This window comes from Brienomyrus brachyistius, chromosome 18, assembly GCF_023856365.1.
Source record: "Brienomyrus brachyistius isolate T26 chromosome 18, BBRACH_0.4, whole genome shotgun sequence".
Lineage (NCBI taxonomy): Eukaryota > Metazoa > Chordata > Actinopteri > Osteoglossiformes > Mormyridae > Brienomyrus > Brienomyrus brachyistius.
In genome coordinates, this window is record NC_064550.1 from 16,966,800 (window position 1) to 16,989,356 (window position 22,557).

At 45.4% G+C, this 22,557-nt stretch overlaps 1 protein-coding gene and 1 long non-coding RNA gene across 2 annotated transcripts; one reads left to right on the plus strand and one right to left on the minus strand.

Annotated features, from left to right (window-relative positions):
• Nucleotides 1–189: 189 nt before the first annotated feature.
• On the minus strand, nucleotides 190–1,606 carry LOC125713198 (uncharacterized). Its single transcript, XR_007383510.1, has 3 exons — nucleotides 1,529–1,606; nucleotides 1,138–1,217; nucleotides 190–1,049 (listed from the first exon to the last, which is right to left on the minus strand). It is a non-coding gene; the product is annotated as an uncharacterized LOC125713198 (long non-coding RNA).
• Nucleotides 1,607–14,793: 13,187 nt separating this feature from the next.
• On the plus strand, nucleotides 14,794–20,897 carry ufm1 (ubiquitin-fold modifier 1). Its single transcript, XM_048984157.1, has 6 exons — nucleotides 14,794–14,903; nucleotides 15,022–15,078; nucleotides 15,546–15,603; nucleotides 18,108–18,147; nucleotides 18,996–19,028; nucleotides 20,256–20,897. Coding segments are annotated over exons 1-6 (258 nt in total). The 5' UTR covers nucleotides 14,794–14,901; the 3' UTR covers nucleotides 20,324–20,897.
• Nucleotides 20,898–22,557: the final 1,660 nt, after the last annotated feature.

Consider the following 22,557-nt stretch of genomic DNA (forward strand, 5'->3'; position numbering starts at 1 on the left):
ATATACTGTAGATAGATAAGTAGATAGACAGATAGATAGACAGACAGATATTTTATTAATTAATGCTCAAGAACCTATTAGAATGTCACAGCAGGACTAATACTTGCAATCTTGTTAGAAGGTGACATCAGGACTAGGGTTCCTGAACCTGTGAGATTCCACTTGCACAGTGTCTACAGTCTCCCTCGAGTGACGGGTCCAGGCAACATTTCCTGTAGGCGCTGCATTGCAGGAACACTGAACCACTCACCACAGCACCAAAAAATTGTAAAATTGAATGAAATATTGTGCTGATAAACCTGAGACAGGATGTTCGTCTTTCTCTTTTTATTTTCTGCTCTGATGACATCCTCCGGGGGGGGGGGGGGGCACACCTCAGCGGCAAAGCAGGGTGACTCGCATTTACGAGATACAGAACTACACACAGCCCTCAGAAAGCCTGGGTGGCCTCCACGATAACCGCGAAACTCATTTCTCCCACAGATGCAATCACAGAACCTCGAGCCTTCCGAGGACAAGCTCTCAAGTCAGGTCAGAGTTCCCGTGCGGATCTTTTCCCTCACGGCGGTAATGTGGCAGGGCTGACTCTCTCTCATGCGGGGGGAAGATAGTTCACGCTTAAAAGGCCCATTAAAGGCATCAGTCATTAATGCCAAAGGTCGCTAGTTCTTGGTGTCACTTTTTGCATGAGGCGCTACTTTCTGTAGGTGCTGCCAAGTACAGAAGGTGGAAAAGAAGAGGGACGAAAATACATGTTGTGGGTGGAGTAATGGCTGTGTGTTGTCAGTCACTGGTGAGAGGACAGGCAGTGGCATTTCAATGGGCTGGGAAATCACATCCAGTGTCTGTAATTGGTACCTCAGCTGCAATTTCTAATGAAGACAAATGACAGAAAGGTACTTTAGCTGAAAAAGGCAAGTCACATCAGAGCGAGCGAAGTTGCTGACGATGGAGTTGGGCATCTCCAGTATACAGGCAAGCTTGTATACTGCAGATGACAATCAGTTTTCTCTCCCACTTATTCCACTCCAGTGAAAGTTCCAGGGGACCTGAGATGGACAGAAAGAGTGACTTAAATCTCTTATACTGCAGAACTGAAATACGTATCTCTCAGCAGTACTGATCTCTGGTCAGTACCAAACCAATGCTGATGTCCATTGACACGGTGAAGGTGTGGTAACACAAGGACATGTGGGAAGATTCCAGAATGGCGCCTTCTAGGAGAGGAGAGTAGAATCTTCAGCTGGCTGCCATGACAACAGCATCACACAAGTACTTGGTGTTATTTGCAGTAACCCAGGGAGGTTATGCAGCAATTGACTAACTGAGTCTCATGATAGTATAAATATTACTGTATGACAACCGTTGTCACACTGCTCAGGAGTGGGCTGACCAGCCTTCAGACGAAGATCAACAAAGTTTCATAACACCTGTGTAGGTCTGGCAGATAGCAGTGTGAGATGAATTTTATAAGGTGGCTGCCAAAGGCTTCTCTCCTTTTAAAGTACCAGAGTCACTTCACGCTCACCTATCTCTCCACCACCCCCGGTGTGTGTTCAGCCCCATGACGCTAATTAGCGAATTCGCAGACTGGAGCTAATTTCATTTACTCTTGTGTGCCTGAAACGGGATCTGATTCCTATATTTAGCAAAGGAGCTGAAATCTCCACCCCCCAGCTGCTATGATCTGAATGGGAACAGCTGTGGGACTGATTAAGCATCACACATTCACAATTAAAAAGGATTCAGAGGCAAGTTTTGTTGACCTTTGATTTGTTCTGACATTTAAGAGGCAGACAAAAAAATGATCACAAGCAACAGTTAGTCCTCATGTAAGTTCCAAACAAATACAAAGATTTATCAAACAAATTACAGCTGACCTTATGCTAATGCATTTTGGGAACAAGTACCACTTTGCAGCTTAGCTAACTGACAGGTGAGTTATCATGTTCCAGAGAAGAGGCTGATTAACACCATTATCACGCCACACCAGTACATAGTAGAATGAAATAGCGTTCCTTCTGATCCTACAATTCAGAAGAGGACAGTGCCGAAGACAATTCCTGCACAATTATCAATGATTTATGGCGAGGGGAGACAGAGTGAAGATTACTACACACACAATAAATGTATATTTTCCACCCAACATAACAAACGTTCCACATCAGACAAACAATGAACAGGCACATAACTGGCAATTTTAGACCCTATTCAGGGAGGGTTTCCTGCAAAATCATTATTCTAAATCCATTTAGAAATTTTGTCCAGTATTTCTGGGCCCACTAAGGGTCAAATCCTACAATCGCCCTGGAGGTACACTGCTTAATACTGGGGGTATTTTTTTGTGTATCCCTGCAGTGGGGGATGGGGGGGGGAGAAGTCATGCATGTCCCAAACTCAGGTGACATGCACATTCATTCACCTGTAATTACTGATACTAAAAAACTAACTCCTGTTTTGTTCTTTTGTCCCAGACTGCATCTCCTATCCAATCTCTCTTTCCAATACGTCTCCCCATTCCACAGAGCCCTAATAACCCCCCCCCCCCCCCCAACCACCGCCCCACACTACTTGCCTCAAAGTTACCTTAAGGATTTTCGTCACTGACCTACATTGAATTACTTGGTTTTATGACACTCATACGCATTTTAAACACTTGTAATTCCCATTAAAACAGTTCTCCGTCACACTTGTTACTGATAATGAATTAGCTGCATGAAAAACAAAGAATACGGTCTTCACATTTAATAAGTTACATCATGGTACTTAGTTTTCATTCATTCTAACTGTATTGTTTAATGTGGTAAAGTGGATTTGCCGTAAGGGTGGAGAGGCCTGGATCAAATCTATGAGGGTTGTAAATTAGTATAGATGATGGATTTATTGTTAAAGCCTGTGTTTGTGTTAAATCTGTATTTTAAACAAATACTTTGTCTTATTTCCTAGTATAAGGAACTGAGATAAGCTGCATTTCTTCCTACAGGGTCACTGCACACTCAGATCCCGTAAAGCAGGAGGTTATAAATGGGCTGTTTCAAAGGTAGTGGGGAGGGGGGCAATCGGCCATCTACAAAAGGCCGACTCTCCGGATGAACACGGAGTTACTGAATTCGCCACAAAGAAATCGGTTGGGTTTGTTGAGAGAGAAGAAAAAAACAGGCAGTGTTACATTAGTCACAGCCAGCTGACGTCTGCTCTGCTCTGCACCGCGAACAGCGGCTCGTAAACCCTACCGGATTTCGTTAGCGCCATTATCATCTTAGCATATGGTCTCGCACGGAAAATATCACAGGATTGTCCAAAAATGTTGTGCTGAGATGCTGTGATCTCCAGCTACACCTGACTGTACTTAGCAGCTTATAATTCATGATACATATGTCCTCTGAATGTTCACACTATGGAAGCTATTTAAGTTTTAGCACCTCTGGAAAGTACAGCATTGGCATCATTTTTTTTCTCTCTCCCGAGGCAAGTGCCTGTAAATGCAGAATTACAGCAACTTACAGTATCTTGTGCGGTGGAGGTGGGGGGGGGGGGGGGGGGGTGTATGCAACCTAGAGTCACGCCTCTGACAGACAGGCTTTGTTTGTTTTAGCATACATGACTAACTCACTCATTCATCCTGGCATTTGGGGGTGGGGGGGTGGGGGGTGGCACGATGGCTCATTTGGGGAGGGTGTGTGTGTGTGTGTGTGTGTGTGTGTGTGGGGGGGGGGGGGGGTCCGCAAATGCCCCTCCCATGTCGCCGAACCTTTCACCTAATCAGCATTGGCCCATTCATGATGGAAGTCCAAGGCAAACATGGAAATGGAATTGAAAAAATAAACCATAAGAAACATTGGAATTGGATTGGAATTATAGGAAGTTTTAATTTAATTAGACTCTTTGCAATTCCGTTTTTTTGTGGGTTTCCTTAGCATATATCTTAGATTCAAAATTGTGATACATATCTCAATTCCCTATTATAATGCAATGTTCGATGTAACTTTGAGGGAAAAGAACAGTTTATGGAAGGTAAATTTAATAAAATCGTGAATTATGTAGAAGCAGCGTCGCGGGTCAGACAGGAGAACGGCCTTCGGGGATTTCCGTGCGGCGGCGAAACAAGCCGAGACCGGCAAACAATTGGACTCCCGTCGTAGTCCTCCCGTTAACTACAGCTCATAAGAATGGAGTCATATGAGAGGCAATAGGGAAAAGGCAATACGGAAAAAGCAATAAAGAAAGGCATTTGTTTTCTCATTCTTTCATTTGTATTTATTTAACTTTCTTACTCAGTGTTTATTTCCTTATTCTTGTACAGATTTATTATTCTTGTGGCGTCCCTATGACTCCATCCATAAGGAAGGGAAAAGCCAGGTAGATATGCCGCAATGCTTTTGAGTCCTTCCGCCTGCACCCCCTCCGTAAACCCGGAGTTCGTAAGCCGGCACCTTCGCTTTGGGATGAGCAGACGAACAGCCCCGCCCCCTCCTGGCTTGACGGCGGTCTAGACCGAGCTCACCATAATTCTCCTTTTTTTTGTGCTGTACTATAAAACACCGGCCCAAATTTATGTTTTATTGCACCGCAACCGGCGTGTCCCAGTCTCTGAATCGTTTATATCTAGGCTATAGAACCGAGACGTCTGGAGAAATCCATATCCCGTGATGTTAATATGCTGCTCATATCAGTGAATGGTTCCGTGCGCAAGAATATGTTATCATTTATAAATGCAAGTTACTACATAAAGAGGAGAAAATGAATACTGCCATGCTTACTTCTGTAATACATGATGCTTCCACCTAAAATTAATTTTAAATTAAATTGGTAACTTTGAAGTTGTGGATGCAACCAAAAGGTTTGGTCTGTTCTGTGCTGGTGCTGCGTAAACAAAGCACAGATTCATATTTCACAGTGATTAAATCAGTAAGCAAATTATCTTCCTTAACTTGTAATACATACATTATGATCAGAGGTATTTGTAATGTTTATCTTATCAAATATTCACCATTGCTAGTATAATATTTAGCCAGTCAAAACAACCTCTTAGAAGCTGAATTCAGTTCTCAGCCTGTAATTCCTGTTCTATTTCCCTAGAACAGGATGCAATTCCAATTTCATTTCCAACTCAAGGAAGTGAATTGGGATCGGCCATGCATTCTCAATTCAGTTCATAAACGGCCCCAGCTCTGCACCTCACATCTTCCTGTATTCACTACCACACAAGCCGGTTGGCACCTGGAGAGGAATCACCTGTGAAATACCATGCTGTTACTACCTCCTTATGAGGACATTCAACTCGTCACATTCAGAAACTAGAATTCCTTTTTCAGCACTAGCTTCATAACATGACCGGATTTCTCAAGGATGCCAGTTGCCCTCCAGGTAAGGGATGCTGAAATAGGTTACCAGATCATTACCCCCCCTCTCCCCCCCCTTTTTCTGCATGTGAACTGGCTGTCATCAAGTGTCATGGAACAAATATAGAAGTGCAAAAAAAAAAAAAGATTTCAAATGCTTGACTGAAGTTGCTTTTTCGCACAGTAATGAAGACAGTCCCCCTGGATATATTCACTTCTCATTGAGGCATCATCACTGAGGAAGCGTGGAAGTCAGACTGATCAATGAGGCGGCCTTGGATGAACAGGGCTTCAGCCATAACCTGCGGCTGAAACAGCAGATGTCTGACCACTGTGTGAACCCAGCTACTCAACCAAAACTAACTCAGAAGGTCCACTGAGGTGCTGTTTACCTAAAACAGCAAAGCAGACAATAGAACCTTAACAACAGTCTTGCTTCATTCTGTTTCCGAGTACCTTTGCATGTTCTCTTCATGTTTATCACATCCCCGTGATTGGAGGATTCATTCACACCAGGCTGAACTCGAAGTGCTTGACTGTTGCAACCCTAATGGGCTCTTGTTGAAAAGCAATTGAGTACTATAACTGAGTACTTCTGTTGACATGAGCAGAAGCACACGCACTCTTACGATACTTTGTTTTTTTGTACAGGCGATAATCCACTGAATTTGTATTACAATTTATTATTCAGAAAAATTTATCAATTTATCAACTCAGACATACTCTCATTGTTTGGGAGATTAATTATCAAGCTCTGTGGAAGATGACATTGCAATTAATTTATGTAAGTTAATTTGGATCTTGCCAGTTCTTGGTAGGCATACTGTCAGCCAGATGGTTTTATCACATAGAAAATGTATTTTTATTAACTTTAGCTTGTATTGCTTTAATTATTGGTTCAATTATCCATTTGCTTCATTTACCGCAATAAATGCACTGTGATTTACATATTGTTTTAAATTAAATGCAAATTTATTTAGTTAAATGGCTAAATATAATTGTTTTCATTTAATGTCTCCAGACATCCATGTGTCAGGAGTGTTAATTTTTGTTGGTGATCTATTTTTAAAATACGCTGCATGATTTTAAAATACACTGCTGATTTTAAGGGCACGATTCCATTTTCCAGCCCAGCAATGCCTGCCCTTCCAGCTCCACTTCAAACCCACATCAGTGCTTTTCTTTCGCCTTCCCACCAGTCCTGCCTCTGATCCGCTTTGCTGTTTGGCTGCTGCTGTGTTTTTTCATCAGCAGTCCCCGAAGTGTCTCTAAGCCTCCTGTTGATACGGCGATTTAGTGATTAACATTAATCATTTTAATTAATCAGGTACAAACCCCACTCACCCACCCTTGGTGCACCCAGCTTCACCTGGAACACTAATTGGTCTTTGTGCTGTGCAATATGGGCCGGGGATGTTTTGGAATTTCCCTCCAACATCACAGCAGAGAAAATTCTGGTAATAAAAAGCAACAAGGAATTTAACTGCCTGACATCAGCGTGCTAATTAGGGCTTTGATCTAATTCTGGTACGTTAGAAAAATGCAGCACTCTTCCCTTGGCAGGGAAAAGCCAAACCATGGCAAAGTTGTGCCAGATACAATTGTATTTCTTTTGCATGATGCTTACAAAAAAGAGCACTCAGTACAGGCCTGTGGTGGTGCTTTTAGTAAATCCGAGATCCATTTCCAGATTGGCTTTGTGTAATGATTAAGTGACCCTTGACTCAATAGTTGTACAGCCCTGCCACAAGATGAGCTGTTCGGTTGCTCGTCCTGCATCGATTAATATCCAACTGTCATAAATGAATCAGGATGACATCATCCTGGCCCATAAAATATAATTATTTCCTAGTAAAAGAGAATCCATGGTGACCCAATGTCTGTTATTGGTCGTCACGTCATCAATACAGACCCCGTCAGGCTAGTGTTGTACCTTTGAACCAACTACTCAACCTGACTGCACCAGTACAGTGTTCAGCAGTACAAATGAGCAGAAGTTATGAGCTGTTTTGGGTCCAAATAATTCCTGGTGCACAGCGAGTCAGCAAGAAACCTGCATTTTGTGAAGTCTTAGGAAACGCATCAGCACTTGTGGCTTCAAAGATTAACTGAATGTTTTATGCCAAAAATAAATCACACAGACTGAATTCCCTGTCGTGCTCGGTGTTTCTCAGAGTAATACATGCACAAGTCTAAGTGAAGATAGAAAAAAAAAACAAACTCGTGGGTGGAAGGATTCATTTTTAGAGGGATTCTTTTTGCTGGAATGAAATGTCTGTTAAAGAAGGTCAGGTCTATAAGGGGGATGTTGGCCTGCTGATTTAGCCACAATGTGCTGAAAGGTCAAGGGCCACATGCTGTTTTCATGAAGAAGTCTTGTTCTTGTTAAAAACACTGGCAAAACCAATCTGCTTCAAACATTTGTTTTCTGAAGAGATATTTCCCATTTTGGAGATTTGGCTAATCCAATGTTTATCAACTAAGTTCTCGGGGACCACCAGACAGTCTATGTTTTTGCTTCCTTGCTGCTTTCGGTAGGGAGTGACTTTAAGAAAAAAAAGGTGGACTGTGTGGCAGGGAGCTGGGAGAGAGTAAAAACGTGGACCTCAGGACCCTGAGGACTGGCTTGGAAAACAATGGGCCAATCAAAACAGACCCAGTTAGACCTGTGTTTGTACTTATAGTACTGTATATGTGCCTCGATTCCCCTGTCTCACAAACTGCCATTGGATTTGTCAGGCTGTTTCTGCAGTTCCGTAAAAGGAAGCTTTTCACTGATTGAGGAATCTAAAGCAGTGTTTCTCAACCCAGTCCTTGGGAATTCCCAGACAGTCTGCATTGTTGCTCCCAACATACCCGAGCCAAGCAATCATGCAAAAATGCAGACTGTTTAGGGCCCCCCGAGGACTGGGTTGAAAACGCTGATCTAAAGCATCTAAAATACGGATATGTACACAGGTCAGCTGTAATTTTTCTGGGGCCACAGGCAAAGCTTTACTCGGGAGGACAAAAATTGATGATCATATCACTGCGTGGGTACTTTGGGGGCCCTAGACAGCTGCCTATTCCGCTTAAAGCTAGGGCTGCCCCTGGATGTGTAGCTGAAAGTCTGAAATAAGATCAGGGTTTTGATGTGTCATGTTCTGCTCTCTGGAGCCTCCTTCTTGAGTTTAGGCTCAGCTCTACCCAACTTACCCCGTGTCGTGCCATTGGTCACACAAGCCCCCCAGGAACAAATCATCTCACCACTGTAGGAAGGAGGGACTCATCAGCCAGGACATTCCAGCAATTTTGATATCATTTTGTTTTTCGGGATCCCAGCGACGAGAGACGCCTTGCTGGCCTCATTCGGCAGCTGCTGGTCGGCCACATGAGAAGCGTGACGGGTGGAGACAGGGTGCGGATGGAGGGAAAGATGCTCCGCCGTCCGCTGGCGAAAGACTCACGCCGTCCGCAGCGTCCGCTGCCGGCTGCGCCTCCTAACTGAAGCCAGTTTGTCTGCCCGGAATGTGCAGAAATGTTCTGTTCGCGTTTGTCGACGCCGACAATCTGTCAGCCAACCCAGAAGCAAGGCAGGATCGAGTGGGTGAGCTGTAACGCTGCCAGGTGGCCTCTGTGCTCTGACACCCCACAAATAAAGAGATCAAAAATAATCGCCGTCGATGAACAGATTTGGGGGTTTATTGCCAGATTCTCACACATGGAAAATGTAGCAATTTGACTGGCAGTGTCACACCAACAACAGGCTGTGGATTTAATTCACCTTTACAACCCCAATGACCTCTGTGGAAAAGCAGCTGTGGACTCCAGATGTTTTCTCAATTTTTCCTCCTTTATAATAGTATTAATTAGACGCACTAGTCTTTAATGCAGCCTTACATATTGTTGATCATAGAACATAGAACCTGGAATATCTTTATTGTCATTGTAGATGTACAACCAAACTCTATGTTGTCTGCCAGTGCTACATGTTATAAAAGATAAATAAAATAAAATAAAACAAGTAAGGAAATATAATGAAAAATAATTTATACAATATCGAGCTGAATGGTGAATCAGATTATAGTACTACAGTCACATATTCTTTTAACAGCATAAAACAGTGTATATTTTATATAAGCAGCAGCAGTGATGTGGATGAGAATTAATAGCACTATAAAGAGTTGTGTTTTGGTGGGGGGGTGGTAAGCGTCTCCCACCGTGTTGATATTACACGACAAAAATGTCCTTCATTGCATCCAATCATTCGGATTGCACTGAGCTTCGTCACGCCATTGTAAGTAGCTCGGCGCTAAATGGAAACGATCGATCCGCTGTTCATGAAACGGTGGCGACCGTGATGTGTCAAACGCTACCTCGGCGGGAGGTCTGGGGGTCACCTCTCCCCCCACCCGGAGACAGAAGATCAGCTCTCTCTGGCTCCGTCAAGCAGCACCGGACAGCGACAGACACCAAGGCTGCCTCTGAGCAGCAGGTTTGCTCACGGATAAACCGTGACGATTACCCCTCCCGATAGAGTACAGAATATGTCGTGTCGTGTTATTTATTTGTTTACTTGCTAGCAGACAGCTGGTGTTACACTGCAAGCCACTATCATCTCCTCCTGCTTCTCGTTCTCCAGTCCAGGCGCTTGTACCATCACAATCATCACCTTTAGCTCTCCCTCTAATGAGCTTTTGTTTTTGGGTGGGGTCCACTGCATATGGGGGCAAATGCAGCTTCATTCTCTTGACAGCCTTCAGTGGAAGGTGCAAGGCGTGTGCAATGGAGTTAATTATAGACCATTTGAATATTGAGTGAAACCCCAAGAGACATATTGGCCTCTCATTACGGAGGCGGGACGGAAACTGCAGAACATTGTTATCTTCTGTACCGCTGTAGCTGTTTGTTCATCGTTGGACTAGCAGAAAATCCTTCCATGCTCAGATGGCTTGGCAGGTTTTCTACGTGCTGCACGATCTCGGGTTAGACAAGCCGTCTTCCAGGGTTTCAGCTCCTCACGCTTTTCATCCAAACTGGCCTCACAGGCAACCAATTATTTCAATCCAGTTTCCTCTGGAAATGCAGAAATGCTGGTGTGTATGTATATGCATGTGTGTCTGTGCATTATGTTTATATTACATTGTGAGGACTAAATGTACCCCACAATGTGATGAAAACCTCTCATTTTGACATTGTGGGGACCATTTTTCAGGTCCCAGCAAAGATCTGTGAATGCAATCAAATAACTAAAAATGTTTGGTTATTTATGGGTTAAGGTTAGGGCTGGGTTGTCAATGTTGGGATTAGAGTTTTCCCCATAGAAAAGGATGGAGAGTCCCCACAAAGATATACAGTAATTACCAACCTGTGTGTGTGTGTGCGTGTGTGCGTGTGTGTGTGTGCGTGCGTGTGTGCACACACGTGCCCTGAGACAGACCGGCCTGTACTTCTTGTCACAGGCACCATGCTCACCGCTGTACAGGATAAGCAGTTAGGAGTGATGGACGAGTGAACAGATGAGACAAATGGTGAACTTGAGAAAGTGATTTACAACAGAACAACAGAAGTTATTTGAGGAACATTACATTTAGCAAAAAAAAGCAGATTACTTGTTTTCTCCTACAGGTCCAGGGTGTCCCTCATTCTCTACCCTGTGCGTACAGTGATAGGCTCCAAGATCACTGCGATCCAGGACTCGAAAGGTAAATGATTACATAAGATTGATGGATATTGCATTTCTTTATATACTGAACGTCGAATGCAATATCGCAATTTGCAAGCTGTCATTTTAATATTATTGCTGCAGATGTTGCCTAAGCATGGGGCACCTGCCAGAAGATACAGGTGATTCTTCTGGTTGAAAGCTGAAGTCCCCCCACCCCCCCTCGGGGCATCCTCTGTGGTCTCAGCCAGCCCCCTGGTAATTTTGGCCCAAGCCTGAAACAGCACAGGCCCTTCAAGCGGCAGAGTGGCCCAGAAGAGGGAAGGTCACCTGAAGAAGGAGCCATCAGCACCAAGGAGGCGAGGAGCCCCTCCATAGGGATCGGCGTGAAGCCGGCACTTTCCTATAAATACCGTGGCGTTTCTCAAGCCCGCTTCCCCACACGCTGAGTGAGTCACCCCAATGTGGCGCACGGAACAAAAATACGAAAGGCTTCCTGACATCATGCCAAATTGGCCACATGCCTGTTAAAAGATCCGTCATGTAAGTCATAAAATCTGAGATCAGAATATTTCTGGATTTAACAGATGTGCCACAATGTAAAGGGATGTCTGTAGAACAACTGTGCGATATCACAGAGCCAGACCTCCTAGGAAGCCTTAGTTCATACTTTGCATGCTCAGGGAGCCATATAGACAGTGAATTTAACCAGAACTTAAAGTCTACCTGCAGCCGTCCAATAAAATCCTCAGATTATTTGTTAAGGCACATTCCGCTTGTGATTGGCACAGGACACAGTGTAACACTGCCTGGATTCTATGAACAGTGCACCTGTTACGTACACAAAGCATAAAGAGTGATGACTGGACTAGAGCCAGATGACGACTGAGACCCATCAGCTGATGTGACCCGGCTCAGTCTGAGGTTCCACGAATCTCCAGCAAGTGACGGCTTCAGTTGTTGTTCTGACCTACATCTTCAAACTGGATCTGGCCAGTATCACTCCCAGCCAGGCATTGGACAGGTCCAGTTTATACAAAGCTACCTTTGCAAGGAGTTTACCAGCCTGAAAAAAAAAACAGACTTTTAAATCTAAGTTTGTAAATGTCATAAATAATCTACAAAAAGGAGACTCAATATAGAAATCAACATATGTGACATTTAACATCTTAAAGCTTAATGAGATTATGTTCTTAGAATGTGTCTTTTTTATACAGGGGTTCCATACAGCTCTTTGACAATAGGAACCCACAATTAAGAATTCTAGTAGTTTAAGCATCTACAATGTCAGCCGAGACAGAGACGCTTGTGGGAGTTTTACTTACACAAAATGTTCTGAGGGCAGAACGAAAAACGATTGGTCCAGAGAGATAACCAATCAGATTGTAGAGGAGGTGGGTCCAAGCAACTAGAGGGGGTGAGACCAACCAATCAGCTGTCTTGGGTATGTCTGCTCTAGTTACTGGGACCCACCTCCTGTACAATTTTATTTTTTTTCATTTTTCATTTGGCCTTCAGAACATTTTTGTGTAACACTTCCATGAAACACGCATACAAACATAATTTCGATGAGGTTTGCCCTGCTCTTGTGTTGGAAGGATAGCTCCAGCTAAGCAGACAAGCTGGCACCTACCTGTTCCTTGCTTACAAATAATCGCTGGCTGGGTATGAAGAATGGGATAGGAGGCCACCACTCACAGCTTAGTCTCAACAAAACACAGAGAGCTAATCACCCTGGCGGGGCAGCCTTGCCACACGACTCGCGTCTCATAACAGAAACAGGGAATCGTGCTGCTCCAGCCTGTAAAGCTGACAGGTTTGGAAGATGCAGCTAGTTTTGCAGCAGGAGGGAAAATAAGGCTCAGGTGTTCTGGCTGTTCATCCTGGACGACAGCGTGATGGGGGGCGTCGGTAGCAGACGCACGTGCCGAACTGTCACTACTGCGCAGCAGAGCTCAGAAACACGAACTTCTTGTACTGAAATAATTGACAAGCAGGCATGCACAACTAATGCTAACATTTCATTCTTTTGTGTAATCAAATATTAACATTAAACATATTTCGCATAAAGATGTTGCATCTTTCCTCATGGTCCTAGCATGAAGGCATGGCAAACTTGGTAATAAAGCCGTACCGAGCTTCTGCAGCCAAACTGATGTCAGATGTTTTAAGGAGGCCTTTGGTGATGTGGACAATGTTGTGTCATAACTCAGAGGGGTCTCCCTTACCCAGGTTAAGTCCGTACAGAACCAGAGCTCAGCCTACATCCCGTGTAGGTAACTCAGCAGCTGGCAGTTGGTCCAGAATGCATTCATTCCCTCCGCTGTTTGTTTGGATTGGATTTTAATATGTGAAAGCCAGCTAAATTCTTGACCCTGTCTCAGTGCAACTTCGATTTTAATAAATGCAGCACATTTTTTTTATTATTTTCACTGGGATCACTTCTTTCTAGGCCCAAATCTTTATGAATTATTTAGCATTTCATTGGGTCTCAGGATTGCATTTCCCACTTAGCCTGTGTGCATGTATAGCCATATAGACACATGTGCCTTCAAGCTAATTGCCACATTAATATGCTTTAAATGGGTACAATATGGGGCGGTAGGGTGGTGCAGTGGTTAGCACTGTTGCCTCACACCTCTGTGGCCCAGGTTCAAGTCTCCGCCTGGGTCACATGTGTGTGGAGTTTGCATGTTCTCCCCATGTCATCGTGGGGTTTCCTACGGGTACTCCAGTTTGCCCCCACAGTCCAAAAACATGCTGAGGCTAATTAGAGTTGCTAAATTGCTCGTAGGTGTGCGTGTGAGAGTGACAGGATAGGCTCCAGACCCCCCCACAACCCAGTAGGATAAGCAGTTTGGAAAATAGATGGATGGATGGATGTGTAGCATATCTTCTGTAAACGTATTTTAAACTTCTCTGATTGAAGAGTGATTAAACTTCTGGTGCAACAATATGGTAAAAACCCAGAACAGAAGTTTTCCATAAAATATTCAGTCATGCTGAAAGCCCAGCTGTCAATGATTATTCCTTTGTCTTCCTCCATTTCAGTGTCAGTGATCCATGAATTAAGACAAAAGCAGCACTGGAATAATGAATAACAAGTATGAGCAGTGGAGACAGTGTTCCTGAGTCCCCCGTTTCCCCTGGTTAATGATACAGTGCATCGAGTTACCCAGACTACCTCACTCATCATATGAGACAGAAGTACTGTTCAGACGCAGTACTGTCATTGTGGGGGGAGGGGGGGCATTGGAAATGTTTCCTGCTTCAGTGTGTGTGTGTGTGTGTGTGTGTGTGTGTTTGGGGGGGGGGGGGGGGGGGGGGGATGTTCAGACATTATTGAAGATGGATGGATGAGCATTCTAGTACTGTATCACTGGCCGGTATTTAATTGTTGTAATGTATTTCATACTGAACCAATGACGTTCATTTAACTTATTCTTTGTAATGTAAATATATGCAGAGGAGATTATTTTAAAACTACATTTATACCACTTCAGGTATTCTAATAGCTTCCAAATAGACTTTGATTTGTAATGAACTCCTTTTGAGATCTATCAAGGTCACTGTACCGTTGGTACATTGCGTTTTCAGAAAACGAGAAATAAAACCATGTCGATTGATAGATCCCAAATTATCTGAGTATTATGGTAATGCGCATATACATCCTTTATTACGGTAAATTTATACCCAACCTTCTCATAAATGTCTTAAATCGTACGACCACGCTGTAGATTTTTTTCTTACAAAAATTACATATAACATATCTCACTTATTAAAATATATACGCGTTCAAAGTAGAAGTCTCGGTGTTACGGTGACGTGTAATAGCTGGTACTTTCCACTTCCTGGTTCAAGGGTCAAGGCGTGGATTCCTGTTGGGGGTAACAGAAGCTGTAGATTTTTGTCAAAATGTAAGTTCGTGTACATTGAATTCATTTATTTATGTGGCACTATTATTATATGCCAGTAATGTTAAATATGAGAATATGATGTGATCGCGTGTTACTGTGTACCTCTTTCCTTATTCAGGTCGAAAGTGACGTTTAAAATAACGCTGACTTCGGACCCCCGGCTGCCTTATAAAGTGTAAGTGACAGTATCCTAAAGAATCAGGGCTTCACAGTACCAGGTCTGCCTTCGTTAATCAGCCAACCGTACGGCATTTTATTATTGTTCTGCATTGACTGTAACACTAAGCCGGTAATAGCCAGACGTGTTTCCGTCTATTATGTTTTGCACCATAAACCGGCTGTTGGTCGTCTTGATCCTTTTAACACGTATGATTTCCAGCGCTTCCTGATGGCAGCACAGATTCATTGTTTTATGCGTTCAGAATAATACGTAACCACGTGTTATTATTATCATTGTTATTATTACTATTATTATTACTATTAATAATAATAATAATAATAATAATAATTATTATTATTATTATTATTTCAACGCTGCTGACTGCCCTGCGGCGTATTGCCATGTGAGGATGCTGTTTTCTTGTTTGCTAACCACATTAGGGTAAATTTATTTATGTGCTAATGGTGCTGATCTCGTTTCAGCTTGAGCGTCCCGGAGAGCACACCCTTCACTGCGGTGTTAAAGTTTGCGGCGGAGGAGGTGAGACGGCGCCGCCTCGTCATTGGTGTCGGTGATCGTGCAGTGCGGGCAGGATACATGCCCCAATACAGTGTTTCACATGTTCGTCAGTTTGGGCTGTAGGCTGGGGGAGGTGCGCGGACTGGGTGTTGGGCAGGGTCGTGTGGTTCGGCGGTTGTTGATGAAGAAAGATTTACTGATCTTGACTTTTCTGACAATTCTGTGATATTGGCAGAGTCAATGGAGGCTCTGATAGGGCCTCTTGAGAGACTGAGGGAGGAGTCCGAGTGTCTGGGATTGTGCATGTCCTGGATAAATACCAAGATCCAGGCGTTTAACGATGTCTTGGGAACAGCCATCAGCAGTGTGTCTGTTTGCGGGGAGAATATCAACTGCATCGAAAGGTTCACTTACCTCAGCAGCGACATTCATCTCTCTGGTGACTCTTCTTATGAAGTCAGCAGAGTGATTTGGAGAGCATGGGGGGGGTTATGAGGTCGCTGGAAAGGGGTGTGTGGCATTCCTGATATCTTTGCTCCCTGCTTTGCTGTATGGCTGTGACATGGACACTATTCAGTGAGCTGAGATGAACACTGGACCCCTTCGGTACCGTGTCTCTTTGGAGAATCCTTGGGTACCACTGGTTTGACTTTGTGTTTAATGAGCAGTTGCTCAGGGAGTCCTGAATGAGGCACATTACCTGCATTGTGAGGGAGTGTCAGTTACGGCCATGTGGCGCGTTTCCCCTGAGGGTGATCCAGCTCACAGGATCCTCATTGCTGAGGACTCGAGCGGCTGGACCAGGCCGAGGGGACGCCCATGTAACACCTGGCTGCAACTGAGAGATGGCCATTTACGGAGGGTAGGACTGGACTGTGTGTCTGCCTGGGGGGGTGCCAACCAAGATCCCGAGAAGTTTTCCTATGTGGTGGGTGCTGCACCACGCTGTATTAGTGCATGCTCACCAACCCCCCCCCCACCTGACGTTACTATGCTCATTGAACATCTGTTTGTTCTCAGGTATCGCTACTTGATATGTGCAGTAACTGTACATTGTTTGTCTGTTGGGGTGTTGGAGCACTTTTTATGCTTTCGAAATTTAAAATTGAAATTTCTTATGCTGTTATATTTGCATAATGTTAAGAATAATAAGAGCCGTATCATAAGCATTTCATACGACAGAATCCGTTCATCACATACAACAAAGGACTTAATATTCTGATGAAGAAACCAGTCTGACCTGCAGAAAGTCCACCACACCTGAAGGTGGCAGCACCTCGTGCAGTGGGAGCAATGTGTGAAACAACGGAATGGAAATACTATGGAAAAAAATCTAGATTGTGAATCATACACCAGTCTCAATAATTAATTAATTAATTAATTAACAAAAATGTATTCTTTTTTTTTGCTGTAATCGGGCAGTGATTAGCTCCTGCACACTTTGGGAAGATGCTTCATTGATAGTGATTTTATTCCCCCCTTTTACTGTTGAGACTCATGTTTGCCTGATCCTTTCTTCCCTTTCTGTGTTCAGATCGGGAATGAAACAGCCCTCGGCTGTTTTTCTGTCTCTCTCTTATCTGAGCTCCTCTGCTTGATCCCTTGCATCACCGCAGCGATTTTTCTTCTCTTGTCTCCTGTGATGTGGAAGTGAAGTGAATGGAAAGCCTTTGTATAAGTATCACCGTACATGTAGTCCTGGGGAAGAGGTAGCGAAGGGTGCTGTGCCTCAGCCTTAGTCCTGTGTCATTTGGGGTGTGGTAGACTTCAGTTTCTTTGAAGAAAAAGCTAAAGTTGTTTCTTAATATGGCGCATTAATTGATAAAAGGGTTATTACTTTTAACATTCCACTGTTTCTTGGGTCTACGGCAAGCTTGGGTGATTCTACAGTGACCTTTGTAGTGATTTTTTTTTTAGAGTTTGATTTAACTTTACTTCTGGGCAGCTTGTATTCTCAGAAGACACATGTAGTTTAGGCCCCTTTATAATGTTCAAGGGCACACAGGCAGCAGAAAGAGTGGGGGGGGGGGTGTTAAGGTAATCTTTTATCACAGTAGCAGCAGCAATTCGTCCAGCATTAGGAACCTCAGGGAATAGCTGTCTCTTTCCATGGACCTTTGGACAGTGAAGCTTCTCTGCCTGCATAGTACATCGGAAAACATACAGCATGCTTGATTGCTGGGCTGTTTTTGGGGTTGGGGTCTATCGTTTTCCTCTGGGTTTTGCCCGGCTGGGGGTCCTGGGCTCCGCACTGCTGTGTCTTTTGTTTGGAATCGCAGCAGTTCTAATTGCTTTGCTTGGGTTCTGTGTGCAGAAGCTGCAAGTAAAGTATGAGGGTGTGGAACAAAATGCACCCACTACTATTTTGTGTGTCTGCGGTCCAGAGGGTAGGCAGTTGGTTTCTATAGAGAAATAAGTAATACTTAAACTGTGCATCTTGTATTTTGCCATCCTCGTCTGCCTGTCCTATTCCCACGCTGGTGGCGATGTGGTATTTTTAGAAATTTCTATTTTTTCTTTCGCAGTTTAAGGTGCCTCCAGCGACTAGTGCCATCATCACAAATGGTAAGTATTCCTCTTTTTTTTCCTCTTATAAATGTTATTTGTCGCTTTGTGCAGTTTCGCCGTAGCGCCGGTGCACAGAAAGCCAAATGTCATCCGATTTTTGCGGGTCGGCCGTATTTGAGTTTCATTTAGATGCAAATGAGAGAGGGCAGGTTATCTTGGAGATGCTTATCTATGGTGCGTTTCGAAGGCAGCTATTTTGCCAACATGTTGCACGTTGATTCTCACTCTGGCAGTCTAGGTGGCTCCTCTTCTCATAATTTCTGGGCTTTTAATAGATGCTCTAGCAAAGCTGCTGCTATCTCCTGCGGGCACGTGCGAGGTCACCGTCTGCGGCGGGCTGGTATTCCGCCGCGCGAGGTCACCGTCTGCGGCGGGCTGGTATTCCGCCGCGCGAGGCGGGCTGGTATCCCTCCGCGCGAGGTCACCGTCTGCGGCGGGCTGGTATCCCTCCGCGCGAGGTCACCGTCTGTGGCGGGCTGGTATCCCTCCGCGCGAGGTCACCGTCTGCGGCGGGCTGGTATCCCTCCGCGCGAGGTCACCGTCTGTGGCGGGCTGGTATCCCCTCCGCGCGAGGTCACCGTCTGCGGCGGGCTGGTATCCCTCCATCTGGCTGTAAGAATCGGGAGTGCTGTAGAGAATGACAGGGGATGGCTTGGCGGAATGAAGGTGTTGCTGCCTAACAGAAGTTCAGGAGTGGGAATGGCTTCCTTCCCGTCGCCAAGGCAACGCTGTGCCAGCGGCACAAGGATGCTGTTGCCGTGCCAACGCAAAGGGTGCCCCCCCGCCCCCAGACGCGCCTCCCTACGCTTATTCATGTCCTGAGCCTGTGTCTTTTGTCTTTACAGATGGCATCGGGATCAACCCGGCTCAAACAGCAGGTGGGTGCCCTCTGTGTAGCTCTACGACAGAGTCCTTGCCCCCCCCACCCCCATCCGGCTGTCTGTGTCTCACTGCAGGCTCACAGTTCCCTGCTGCAGGGTGCTCTGGGAAGCACTCATCTTTGCATTGGCCTCAGATATTTCACTGAGCAATTTGACTTCTGCACACAGTGTGTTGATAGAGGGATCCCATTTATTCCTGTATATTACTCTGTTCTGTTTATTTCTGTCTGCGATTATTTTCTTTTGTGTTACGTACCGCCTGCTACCTTTATAAAGCATAATGTGCATGCATTCACACATACAGTGTATGTGCAGAGGCTGAGTTCGTTTCTGGTTGCTGTGTTGCTTCGCCACACGCAGACACGGGTCAGGAGATTGGCGTCTGTTCGGCCTCCTTTGGGGACTCCTGTCACCGTGCATAGTTGCCAGCCGCGGCTCATATGCTAATTTTAATTATTCCCAGCTCGTCTGTGATTCACTGCCGTCACACGTCTCTGGAGAAGCGGCTTTTCCTCGCTCTCCTCTCGCCCCGGAGTGCCTTGTGTCGTGACACACGGCGGGGAATTTGGGATGTGGTTACATAACCAGTGACATTTCAGAAGCAGTGACCTCTGCCTGTTTCGTTTTTTTTTTTTTTTTTTTGCATTTGAAGGACACTGTGGGATATTAGTCGACGTGAACCTTAATCCAGCCAGCGGGCTGTGAACCGAGTTACCGCCATCGTTTTGCCAAATGATACCCATTATTGCCCCCTTGTGGTTGCATGGACCTTTTTTTTTCCAGTAGGCCATCAGCGTATTAATGATATGCCTTTGGGAATTTTGCATTAGGCTTTATGATGGGACTTCAGGGACCGTGAGCAACAGTGCAGAAATAGAAGGAAGAAAAACGTTTTTTTTCGCTAATGATGTGGGTAATACAATTAAAAACTCAATGTGTGTTGACCCACCTTTTTTTTTAAAAAAAGACAGCATGGTGCTGGGGCCACAAGGCATTAAAAAAAAAGGAAATAATATTAGCTCACTGCTCCCCTCCCCCTGAATTGCCAGCTGCAGTTATTTTCTGTAACGCAGGCAGCCAAGCAGTCAGATCCATTCAGCACTGACTGACTGACTGCCTGCCTGTTGAGCCGTCGGTTGCTTTGCATCACTTTCCTCATTTTCAGCGTTTCATCGTTAATTACTGACAATTATTCAATTATTATTTGTGTTCCATTCCCTGCAGGAAACGTGTTTCTGAAGCATGGTTCCGAACTCCGGATCATTCCCAGGGATCGAGTGGGTGCCTGGTGATTGGCTGTACCATGACCAATCAGGAAACAGAGGAGATGGGGCGGGGGATAGGTGGGGTATGGAGGGGTGGGACAGGTGGGCGTGGCTCATATCAGCTTTTATGAATGAGTCTGTTTATTTATTGGCTTTCATCGACCCTGGAAACGTGCACATGGGATGTAGACAGCATCAGTGACATCATTGTTCCCTTTACCTGCTGTCCTGGGCGATTCCCGTGCTTCACAGAGTGAATTCTCAGAGACAGAAGGATCTGGAACAACGCTTACTGGACCTCAGTCCTCAGCGGTAAACTAGTACCCCCATGCCCTCCAACCTGTCCGAGATGAAGAGACACTCGTAACTGTGCTACGTCAGCCTACCATCCCCCAGGATTGGAGTTGGACCCTTGTACTGTTTGTCTTCATCTAAGTGGACGTTGAAAGAGATTTCAATTATACTTAATTGGTTATTTTTTGCTTCCCTTTTGTCTTTCTCTTTTATTCACTGAAGTGTAACTCTCTGCGCCATGTCTGTCTGTAAACAGCTGTTTGAAGCCAAAAGGCATTAAACGTTAACATGAGCCTGACAGGTGAAACCGCCTGAGTGGCTAAAGTTTATAGCGGCCAGCGGATGACGGCGGCTGCAGCTCCGCTCTCATCACATGTGCAGTGGGCTTAGGAACAGATGGAAAGCCACATTTATTCATTTTCAGTGCTTTGCCTCTGTTCTGCATTCGGTCATAGTCGATCGCTCCGAACATGTTGTACTAAAAGGAGACTTTCTGCCCGGACTACAGCATGTTCAGCTTTGGCAGACCCAGTGCATTATGCGTCAGGCATCATCTCTCTTAAGCAGCCGTGTGTGTGTGTGTATGTGTGCGTGTGCGTGTGCGCATACGCATACGCTCATCACAGCCATCACCCTCTTCCATGCGCGATCTTCAGCAGAACACTGGCTTATTACCTAAGTGCTTTTCCTTGCGGTGCACTTATCCAGCTCCCGGAGGTTGGTGTTCTGTCAACCAGCCCCGATAAAGAGGAGCGTGCCGGACAGGGACAAAGATAAGGACGAGTGTCCGGCGAGCAGCGCTTCCCACACTGCATTAGCCACCCCCACAGCCCCCCCCCCCCCCCCCCCCCCCCCCCGGTCGTATCCCAGAGTGCTGCTGCTCTAATGACCCTTTCATCCCTTATCCATCAAAGAGCCCTCAGGCTGCCCTTCAGGAAGGCGAGAGAGCAGCCTTTGTAGCTTCCTGGTAAAGTCTCACACCCCCCATCCAGGGGGTTGCTACATCCAACTATCTTGCGTCCCCCCCCCCCCGTCCCCCCCCCCAACATCTGATCATTCCGACTCAATTCTTCAAGTGACATTTTGAAACACCTGGTCCTTCTGGTGGAAATTTGGGCGCTAATTGAAATTTATTCTCAAATCCATGGGGCTTCTGTCCGATTTGTTTAGACACTTGTGGGGGGGGGGGGGGGCAGTGACATTTCAGTGATGGGGGAGTTTCATAGTCTATCACACATAAACAATAAAAGCAAAGTGTGGGGCGCTCTAAGGACTGGGAGCACGTCGGTCAGGTCTGGTTTGGATGCCTCGTAATGAAGTGTCAGTCACCGCGGTCCTCCATCCGGGCGCGGCCCCCCCAACGTGATTGACAGGTTGAGGAAAGAGTAATTAACTGGCAGCGTTTTCTGGGAATCAGGAAATGGCTGGTTACTGGGTTCAGCGTTCCTATATCCTCCCTCCGACGTGATCGCTGTCAGCTGTGTGCTTTTTCATGCCAGGAAAGAAGCATTAGGTCTGTGATACAGAAGCTTCCAGAGCTCAGTGACGTTGGAGGGTCTCACACAGGTATCTGGCCCTGGACTGTAGCATAAACCTGAATCTCATACATGTACACTATGGCGATCTGTACGTTGTGATCAGTCTTCTTCAGCTCCTTATCTACCCACAAACGGGTCACTTTCAAATGAGCCTCACTTGATTCACCCCTCATCAGGAGTGACTGTCTCCTTGTTGTGTGACGATTAGGCTCTTCTTGCTGTCCCTCCCGTCCCTTACATCAATGGGGTTTCTGTATGCTGACCGCTAACATGGAGCACTGGACCAGACTTTACCATTCAATGAGCTTAGCCTGGCCGGCCACTCATTCCTCCTTACTGTGTGCAGGAAATCAGTTTCTCAAACCAGGCTTTGGGGGCTCTCAGACGGCCCACGGTTTTGGTCCTTCCCAACTCTCCGGGAATTGGGAG

What these genes read in the sequence shown, in the direction of transcription:
- ufm1 (XM_048984157.1), top strand. An exon ending in CCCCGGCTGCCTTATAAAGT is followed by an intron (nt 15,079 to 15,545) that starts GTAAGTGACAGT and finishes ATCTCGTTTCAG; the next exon opens with CTTGAGCGTCCCGGAGAGCA. An exon ending in CAACCCGGCTCAAACAGCAG is followed by an intron (nt 19,029 to 20,255) that starts GTGGGTGCCCTC and finishes CATTCCCTGCAG; the next exon opens with GAAACGTGTTTCTGAAGCAT.